This window comes from Halyomorpha halys, unplaced genomic scaffold (assembly GCF_000696795.3).
Source record: "Halyomorpha halys isolate HHAL.00 unplaced genomic scaffold, Hhal_1.1 Scaffold441.1, whole genome shotgun sequence".
NCBI classification, from domain to species: Eukaryota; Metazoa; Arthropoda; class Insecta; order Hemiptera; family Pentatomidae; genus Halyomorpha; species Halyomorpha halys.
The window spans coordinates 239,821-250,774 of record NW_027106497.1 but is presented as its reverse complement, the minus strand read 5'-3'; the positions used below and the strand labels follow the sequence as shown (position 1 = coordinate 250,774).

Sequence of the window (10,954 nt, the reverse complement as noted above, 5' to 3'; positions counted from 1 at the left end):
CAAAGTAGTCAATTTTGCTGTTCTTAATATCACCCATAATTTTCTGACTTAGTTCTGTCGAAAATAATGATATGCTCACTACTCAGAATGTTTTTTTATTTTATTCTTTAAGCCTAGTACACATATTGATTCATTATGTAACTGATTGAGGTGTTGTCAACCTACTATAATGGACATGTGAGGCAAAATAAAATTATTAGAAAAATTTATTTACGGGTCCAAAATGACATTTCTGTAATTGGATTGTGAACACTGTAATCTTTTAACCAAGAAATACATCAGTAAGATATCATATCCCTAAATTCCTCAACTGGAGAACTAAAAGGGAAGTACCAACTGTTGGTTTCATCTTTTTAAAATTGATAATATTAGATGGATTTAGTTATATATCTTTACAATTTCTTTTGAATACAATGTCTTTGACCCTCATTTTTTTAAATGTTTGGCTCCAAGTGGCCAGTATTGATGGATTTCATTTTTGGGTGCGTTAATCTTACATACAATGGCATCAATGTGACAGATTGGCAACACTTTAATTCTATTTACTCCTGCCAAGGGTGTCATAATGGTTTAATTAGGATAACTAGATGTTTAAATTCAATGAGGAGTAAAGTATCTAACTACACCATTCTAGGATGTAATAATAAGAATAAGGGACAGGATATTCATGATGTAATCATATGAAGATGGGTATATCTGTCCTTAAAAGATTGAATTTGAACTGGACTCCCTACCATTATATCCAATATTATTATTTTTTTTAAAAAGTAAGGAAACAAGACGAGTAGATAAAAAAACAATGGTAAAGTTCAATTGGTCAATGAAGAAGCATACTTACCTTGTTAGATAACTGCTACCACCTTTTGATCTGTTAAGTGTAAAGTCCTGTTGCTATTGATTTTCATTCCTTTTTGTCCAAATTATATACATAAAATAAAAATGATGCAAGGAATCTAGATTAGAATTCCTTTTGGCAAGATAGGTACTGTGGTTACTGGCCTCATTAACTGATTGTGATAGAGTAAACATTATCCTTCAAAAAATAAGTAAATAAAGTTCTTTGTATATTTTACAATAATTTAATTAAGATAAATGTGTTTCTTTTGACCATTAATTTCCAGAAACTTAATCATCATCATCATCATCGGCTTCTTCCTTACCATTTTCATGTTCATTTTCTTCACCTATTTCTATTGTAGACTGACCCTTATCATCTTGGTACTGGACATATTGTGATATAAGGTCAACGACATTCGTCTCTGCGTCAATGAATTCCTTCTCTTCCATCCCCTCACCTGTGTACCAATGAATGAATGCTTTCTTCTTCAGCATAGACCTGAACCGACCCACTTGTTTTCTAAATGTTTCTGTTATTGCTGTATTGTTACCTAAGATCATGAGAATATGATTTTATTTTTATGAATTAGTTATAATACCATAATAATAATGTTTTATTGTTATGAAACAATTAAGTTAAAAAATCTATTATAGCTTATTTCTAATACTGATATGCAAATAAGTCTAGGCCTTGAAGACAGGAAAATGTTAGTCACCAATTGATTCTCTGACATTCGATTTATGATAAGGGTGTATGAAATAGAATTAGGCAATATATTTTGTCACATAAAATAATTGTTAACATATCTCATTTGTAATAGTAAGCAACATTAGATGCATACAGATTTTGTAAGGCATTAAACTAAAGGTTAAAATAAACTTCTTCATTTCCCATTTTCCTGTTTAGGAAATATACAGTAAGGGGAAGTATTACCATCCTGAACAATAAAGAAATTGGTGTTTCAAATCAAATCAAAGTTTCCTTCATTTTGAAGGTCCTGTAAAGTGAGCGAAACGTTGGCTCAAAATAAAAAGTTTATTATTTGAGTTAATTTCCGGGCCCATCTTATGGGTTTGTGAGCCCGTTAGCCTTTTGGAGGCAACTACGGCAGTCTGATCGGGCGTAGGACTGATGACCCTTCCTCGTTTACTTTTATCATGGGACCATAACGCACGGTCTTTAGAGCCAACAGAAGAAAAAAAACTAATCATGTAGCATTTTATCAATAAAGTTGTTAAACAAGAATATTTATAAACAAATAGCAATATCCGACTTGGATGAATTAGTTAGCAGTCTCCATTACAAACTGTTACTTAGATTCCAGTTCAAACTTGGCTACATTACATTTCTATATGTACGATTACTTATCTGAAGTATCTTTCGGAGTCATTAAAGTAAAAGCTTCCACCTTCATTTCCTCTTATCTTCAAGTTTTTAAGGCTGGTTTCTCTCATAACTGTTACCCGCTAGGTCGGGAAAGTCGTATTTCATTGACGTGATATTTTCCTGAACAATGTCTGAAGACTAGTTCCTTCCACCATTGAGGTAACTCGAATCAGCCCTTTTGGTTATCTCTCCCCTCGTCTATCCCAGTTTCTATATCCTAGCTAAACCGTCCATTTAATCGTAAATGTGATCTTTTATTGGATAGCAGTAGAAGTTTTATTAAGTGCTATTTCTAACAATTTGGTTCATCGACTAAGAAAATCCGTTAAGTCGTTTCCAGAATTCATGCTTAAGTAGAAGAGGCGGGAAGAAAAAAAGGCAGTTATCTCACCCCAATTTTTGATTACTTCAATGAAAACTATGTATAATTACTAGTCAAAATTGATGAGTCTGCCAAGTATAGGTAGGTGGAATAAAAAATGGTGGCTGTTTCAAAACTTTTAAAAAACCTTAATTTTTTAATCAGAGCTCTATATCTTAAAAACTACCAACATCACTAGAAAAAATAAGAGAACATTATTTAAAGAAGAGTAAATTTTCTAAAATATGAGGCCTGAAAGAGCTAACGTCCAATAGTTCTCGAGATATAGCTTTTTAAAAAGCAAAATTTCTTAAAAATCTACTGAAAGATTAGTAGTTAGTTAATTTATTTTGAGAAATCTATATTTCAGGAACTATGTGACGTACATATGTCTATTAGCACTCAAATTAAAGCTAGTTTAATGGACTATAAAGAAGTTTATGTATTTTACCTTCGTAGGAATAGTAGTTAGTTTTCATGATATTTGCTAAAATAAATTGATTTATAGTTGTTCGGACAATAAGTTTGATTTATGAAAAACTTGATTTCAGAAACCATTGGACATACAGATGTCTGCCAGCGCTCAAATTAAAGCTAGTTAAGTTTACTACAAAGTAGTTAATTATATTTATCTTTGTAGGAGTAGTAGTTTTTATGATATTTGACAAAATAATCTCACAAAATGTTAATTTCTATTGTTCGTATAAAATGTTGGATTTTTGAAAAAATATATCTCTAGACCCATAAGACGCCTATATGTCTGCCAACACTCAAAATAAAGGAAATTTAACTTACTATAAAGTAGTTTATTACACTTACCTTCGTAGGGGAAGTTTTTATGATATTCACATATGAATATAAATTTGGCAAAAGAAAATTTGTTCGAACAACTATAAATCAATTCTTTTTAGCAAATTACATGTAAACTATCACTCCTGGGAAGATAAACATCATAAACTACTTTATAGCTGATTAAACTAGCTTTAATTTGAGTGCTAATAGACATCTGTACGTCAAACGGGTTTTAAGATATAAATTTTTCAAAATTAATTCACTAACTACTGATCTTTCAGCACGTCCCATACATTTTTATGAAATGTTGCTTTTTAAAAAGCTGTATCTCGAAAACTATGTAACGTAAATAACTCTAATAGGGCTGATATTTTAGAAAATTTACTCTTCTTTAAATGACGTTCTCTTAGATTTTCTTGTAGTGTTCCTAATTTTTAATATATAGAGCTCCGAATGAAAATTAGTTTATTTTTTATCACTTTGAAACAGCCACCATTTTTTATTCTATACTTGGCAGATTCATCAATTTTGGCTATTAATTATGCATAGTTTTCATTAAAGTAATAAAAAATTGGAGTGAGATAACTGCCTTTTTTCTCCTATTGGGCTCTTGTACTATAAGCATGAATTCTGGAGAAACGAATTTTCTTAGTCGATGAACCAAATTGTTAGAAATAGCACTCAACAAAACTTCTACTTCTATCTCATAAAAGATCATATTTATGATTAAATGGACGGTTTTCCAAATTCATATTCAGTTTGATTAATAATTGTTTATAAAAAAAAAAAACACTGATTATAACCGTAACCTTCCTCCTCTTCCTCTTTAATTTTCTCTGTTATCAGGTATTAAAGAACTATGTAAATCACATTAGATATACTCTTGACCAGAAGGCCTCGACAATGTGTGTTCAAAATAATTAACGTAGTTGATTAGGGAGGTGAATAGACAGGATGAGACTTACGGGTGCCAGCCCTGAAGTCTCTAAAGATGGTGACCTTGTCTTACAGGGTACTATTCCTGTAGGTACGAAGGAGGAATGCAAGCCCGGAGGGTAGCCAGACGCCGGGTCATGCAGGAAGGTAACTTCGTTATACCGGGTACTATTCTTATAGATACGAAGAGATACGTAGGTACTTTATTTATTAAATCAACATATTTACAATTATAATACTATTGAATATTTTTATATGTAATATTATAAAAATATTTACATTTTACTAAATAAATGAACACAATGAATGAATAATGAAAACATAGGTGTTGCTACAAGGTGAAACGAACTGAAGCTATCTTGGCGGGGACCGATAGCGGTTTTGGTGGCTGTAATAGTTACAGTCTAGACCAGCAGGTAGTGTGTTGCTACAACTTGATGTTTTGCCTATACGAATGATCGATGAACTTACGGGACCTCGAACCCGTTGCTATTTCCAAACTAAATAGCGTGATATACTCTGATCTTGCTTATTCTATGTTAAACCTCAATGTTGAGGGAGATTAATTTTTTTATTGTCTTATTAATAGTAATCTTAATAGTAAACCAGAATAAGGCCACAGTAACCACGGAAACTATATTTACTGTGCCACGTAGTTTACATCTCCGAAACAAAGTTCATAAAAAAATTATAACTATCATTCAATGCTCGCTTTGTTTTTTCATAAAGGCCTATATAAACTTCAATTCCAGGTTGAAGTTTGTAACGAATAAAGCGGCAGAATGATCACTTCCATGGAAATTATATTTTTTACTCACAGATAAAAGTTGCCGACATCTTTGTTCCGCGAGGTGGTATATCACAAATAGCGTTTTTTATATTGTTGGGAACCCATTCCGCGAACCACGATGAATGTTTGTCTTGAACCGCCAGCAACTCCTGGTCAATCTGAACCAAATAGATTAAATCATTTATAAACAGAATTAGTAAGCGTAGGAAAAAATAAATAAACTCTAATTTGTAACGATGAAAAGATAGTTGACCGTGGATAATATATATGAGAAGAAGATGGTTGGAGGTGCGATCAGAATATACAGAATTACCTATATATGCATTTTATTTTCCAATTCTTTCATCACTTTATTTTTTTAAATTTTATTCTGTACAATTATTTACTATATGTCGTTCTGTTTATATTTTTTGTTTTGTATTCATTGGTTGCTATATTGTACTTTGTTCTTAGCCCTGATAGACGCTAGAAATTCTGGCTAAATTGACACTATTAAATAGGTTATTCCAACTTATTTGTGTTATATTCTGACCGCACCCCCCAACCATTTTCTCCTCATATATAATTTGTAACTGCTGAGAACACGTTCAGTGCTACCAATTAAAGTTGTTTGAATTTAATGGGTGGTTAATAAAAATTTTCTAAATAGAAACTAAACAATTGTAATTTAACTAGATGTAATTATTCAGTTCAAACTTTCATATTCGAGCTTTACTTATCAACAAATAGAATTTATTTCCGACCAAAAACTATGCCTTATTCCATTTTTTGTTTTAATACTAAATATTCACTCAGTGTTGCGTCATGCAATAAGTTTCATTCGACATTCGACTATATATTATTAAACATAAACCTATGGTTGCCAGCACTCTATTTCTTCATCAGGCAATACATGGAACATTGATTCCCACGAACGGTCAAAGTGTAAATCAAAATTACGTTATCATTATTAGGATCAGTAGTAAATACATTCTATCAACAGTAGAGTGCAAAGGAGAACTTTGTTGGGAGATTACTTTGTGGGCATTATCTGCATTAGGTCCATGATAAGTTCTATTATATGACAGCAATAAGAAGGTAGGCAACGCTATGCTGTTGAGAAATTAAAGGACCAGCAGATTAAAGAGAAAGTATGCTGCTGCCCTTGAATAAAACTGGATTACACTTGGATGAAGGAATGAATAAAGAATGGGCCAGATATTATATCTCAGCAATATTTCATGCAGCATTTGAATTCCTAAGCAATGATGCTAATGAAATATTGAGCTCAAAATACCATGGTTCGATGAGAAATGCTCTGCTATAACAAATGGCAAAATTTTGGATTGCCTATAAAGTCATAATATATAGAAAAGATACGAACAAAATAGTTAGGTACAACGAAAAATTACAACAAATATTACAAAAACAATTTAATAGAAATAAAGAACCTTTTAATAAAAATTACCATTGGTATGTACGAATGCAGATCGTATACTTCTTTCTGAAGAAGAAGCATATATAAAACAATGGAAGAAACATTTTGAGAACATGCTTAGTAACCTTAGGGTGGCAAATGAGGGACAGCTATAGCCTAACTAGGATCCATAGAAACCAGAGACAAATCAGAGGAAATTCCGGAGGAAAACATTTTTTATATGTTCCGCGAGAGAAGAAAGCTAGGTCAGTCGAAGAGACAGTATGCGGCATCATTACTTGCCTATTTCAATCTAGTCATAGAGAAGATGAGGGAGACACAAAGCGGAGGTGGTGCAATGGAAGAAGAACTTTTTGGACGTGATACTGAAAGTACAGCTGGCCAAGGAAACTAACGAGCAAGAAGGACTGCCACGGGAGTGCACGTTTAGAGAATGTGCCCAGGATATGATAGATGCAAGCGCCCGGGAAGAAGACACCAGGAAGGGGGGTGGAATAGAGTGACGTACACCCGCCCGAGGAACAATCCAGCGCCGTGGAGGAGAAAGGACCAGAGAGATGTCGGCAGGGAAAAAGGCTCAGGCGTCAGAAGAACGAATCAGGCTAAGCCGAGGAACAACGGTCGAAGAGATAGCGGAGGTGCCGCGGATGTGGGAAAACGGGTGACCTGGTGGCCCAATGCCCTCGTACCAGATTCTTCGAATGTGGGAGCGAGGGTCACATAACAAGAAGATGCCCCTATATGTACCGGAGGAGAGAGGCGAACCTGAGAGAGCCCATGGAGGTTAATGCGCAGAGAGTGAGGCGAAGAAGAGAGCCACATAGACCAGACGAGTCAAGCAGCGACATCTCGGAGATATCAGAGGCATCAGGCACAGAGGTCGAGGATGGAGAGACAAGGCAGCTAAACACATCGAGAAATGGATGGGGGAGAGCAAACGGGAGGAGAGGATCCACGGAAGAGATCTGAAGAGAATGTATACAGAGCGGCGGCCGCACAATGGTGAGTTGCAATGTGGGGAGCGAGAGCAGCGGCCTGCCTATTTCGAAGTGAGAGAAGCACGGTGCTTGGTCGATACAGAGAGCTCCAACACCATCGTGTGTCGAGAAGCGCTGAAGAAGCTGAGAATCGGAGAGAGGACACCCCAGCCCAATGTTCAGGTATGTCATTGTAAGCTAATCACCCTGGGTGGACCCTGTAACGTGGAAGGGGAAGTCATTATCGATCTGGGCGAATGGGGGGTTAACGGAGGTAAATTAATGATGCACGTAGTGGGGAACATGCCACGCGAGTATCAAATCATAATTGGTTGCGACTTATTGTCGAAGGTGGGGGCGCGAATAAGGAATGTGGAAAACCGATAGGATATTCGGTTGGGAGGAAAAAAATTCATTTGTCAGCAACTTGCGAGGGGAGGGATACCGCGGGGTAAGTAGGGGCGGTTAACAAGACGGGTAACTGGAGGGAGTTAATAGCGGAGGAATACACGGATATATTCTTCAAGCAGGGAAATAGGTTGGGGAAGACGAGGAATACGGTCCATGAAATCCCATTAAAGCGAGATATGGCTACATACGTGAAAGAAAGAAGATATCCTCAGGCGCTGCGACAACAAATTCGGGAAGAATTAGAGAGTCTAAAGGCCCAAGGCATAATAGTGGATAGTACATCGCCATACAATAGCCCTTTGTGGGCTGTGAAGAAGAAGAGTCTACCAGGGGAAACCTCTGAGAAATACCGAGTCGTGATAGATTATCGAAAGCTTAACGAGAATACGGTGGACGAAAAATATCCGATCCCGAGACTAGAGGACATTCTAGACAGATTAGGAGGAGCAACCATATTCAGCACCCTTAATCTTAAAGCTGGATATTACCAAAACGGAATGCACCCCAGGGACAAACACAAAACGGGGGGGGGGGTTTGAGAGGGGTCATTATGGATTCACCCGCATGCCGTTCGGGTTGAAAAACGCACCAATAACGTTCCAGCGCCTGATGGATGAATTTTTACGCGGGTTGAATGAATCCATGTGTCAGGTCTACATGGACGACCTTCTCGTGTTTAGCAAGTCGGAAGAGGAGCATATAATACATCTGGAGAAGGTCTTTCAGAGGATTCGACAATTTGGGTTGAAACTGTCCCAGGAAAAGTCGGTTCTAGGTCGTGCCCAAATTAATTTTTTAGGACACGTGATCTCGGGACAGGGAATCAAACCTGATCCACATAAGATTGAAGCGATCCAAAAGATGGCCGTGCCAAGGGATGTTAAGGGAGTTCGGAGGTTGCTAGGTACCCTGAACGATTATCGGAGATTTGTGCCAGAAATGGCAGAATATTTGGTACCCAGTGTATGGAACAATTATAGAAGGAACCTGTCCTGCCTTTCCTAACTTTGAACGGCAATTCACTATTACGACAGACGCTAGCGAGTACGCACTTGGTGTGGTGTTATCTCAGGAAGGGGAAGGAGCGGAGCGCCCTGTTGCGTATGCAAGCATACGACTTCCGGATGCCGAACGAGATATAGCGCGCTGGAGAGGGAATTGCTGGGGATAGTGTGGGCTGTAGATCATTTTCGGCCCTTTGTATTCGGGAGAAAATTCAGGGTACAGACCGATCACCGCCCCCTCCAATGGGTAGGGAAATTGAAGGAGTCCTCTGCGAGGGTTACCCGTTGGAAAGAGCTTCTCAATCAATACAATATCGAGATATCGTATAAACCAGGGAAAGAAAACGTAGTGGCTGATTGACTATCTCGAGCGCTTATGGTAAATGCCATCGAGGAAGATAGGGGTGAGCCTTCCGGGGATGTGAGGCAGTTCCTGCGAGAGTGAATGCCAGGTGAAGAGGGAACTAGGGATGGTCAGGAGCAAGACGAAGGAGGCCCGTTATCGGAAGACGATAGTTCAACCGGTTGGAGACCCGTGGAAATGGAGGAAGTTAATGAAATCATCAATGACAAGCCGAGGCAAATGATCTGGAAGACCTCCTTTGTTGAGCACTAAAAGATGCGTCGAAGGCCGGGCGGACTTATCATATTTATGTGGGCAATGCGGTTATCTGGGAGAAAATAAAAAGGCTCTGGCGATCGGAACAGTTAGGGGTAGACCGCGTGTTCGTGCGTTGCTTGAGGATGATTGACACAATGCGGGACAAGGAGCAGCAGAAGGAAGTGACATTGGCGTATCATCAAGGGAAGACGAATCACAGAGGTGTGAACGAGACGATGCAAGCCCTGAAACGCAGATACTTCTGGTGGGGTATGAAGAAATTATACAGAACGTCATAGGTGCGTGTGACGTGTGTCTTAGCACGAAATATGACCGGCACACACCAAAAATGATACAGGAAGAAACACCAACGGCTTGCAGACCTTCAAATGGACACTTTCTCCTGGAAGGGGTATAAATGGATAACGGCTATGGACCTCTTTAGTAAAGCAGCTATGTCCCATCTCGTTAAGGGAAAATCAGCAGAGGCAGTACTAGGAGCGTTGAGACAGTGGTTCCAGTTCTACGGCAATCCCGACAGGATTTCATCGGATGCAGGGAGGGAATTCGATAACAGTGCGATCCGGGAGGAAATGAGAGCGCCAGGCGTGGAATGGCACCTAAACACAGCAGGTCATCCCATGGGTAGAAGAGGAAATAGAACGATTGCACAGCACCCTTGGTGACCATCTAATAGTCTATCAGTTGAATAAAGGGTTAGAGCCTGACGAAGCAATGGCGAAAACAGTGGCAGCCTATAATCATTCAATACACACGATAACCGGATTTTCACCCTTCGAAATTCTTTTTGGGCTTCGGGGGCGCCGACGAAATTATAGGGCCACAGCTGGTGGTGGGGGGGGGAGGTTGTAAATAACGGTATGGCACTAACCAAAACGTGGCGGAAAGTCAGGGAGAGGATAGTGCGAGAAAAAAACAGAAGGGTAACTCGCCAGAATTTAAACCTCAGAGACATTAGGGGGGAGATTAAAATCGGAACAATGTCTACCGCCGGGTTGGGACAAATCGGAGTAAAGAGTTACAGCGATACGAGGGTCCATTCCGGGTGATTTTCATAAGAGAACACAATGTGGTTACAATAGAGAACGTAAACGAACCCAAAAAAAGAAGAAATGTCTACATTGAACAATTGAAGTTCCCCATATCGAGAACACCGTAGAACGCTGGAGTATCCTCATCTCCGCGCACAAACGAAGATAGTATTTTTTGTAATCCTTTTATTTTATTGTACGTGTAGAGAACAGGTGTGTGTTGACGAAGTGTAAATAGTGGAACCAGAAGTGCATTTTTAGTTAAAGTTTTAGGAACATCTGTAAATAGTTGTAAGAAATATTGTAGTCATTATGTTTTATTTTATTTTGTATTATATTATCATTTGTGTACCTCAGGTTTGTTTGGAATTTTGTAAGCTTATGAGCCT

The 10,954-nt window shown here is 38.0% G+C and overlaps 1 protein-coding gene across 2 annotated transcripts in view; it reads right to left on the bottom strand.

The window, feature by feature from the left end:
• Positions 1 to 1,051: 1,051 nt before the first annotated feature.
• The window catches only part of LOC106682780 (tubulin beta-2 chain), a 14,105-nt gene continuing 4,202 nt past the window's right edge, over positions 1,052 to 10,954 (bottom strand). For both annotated transcript variants that reach the window (XM_014423825.2, XM_014423826.2), the window contains 2 exons: positions 5,132 to 5,261; positions 1,052 to 1,388 (listed from right to left, as the gene is read on the bottom strand). In XM_014423825.2, coding sequence (XP_014279311.1) covers positions 1,126 to 1,388; positions 5,132 to 5,261 — 393 coding nt within the window. In that variant the 3' untranslated portion in view covers positions 1,052 to 1,125. The remainder of the gene's footprint in view (positions 1,389 to 5,131; positions 5,262 to 10,954) is intronic.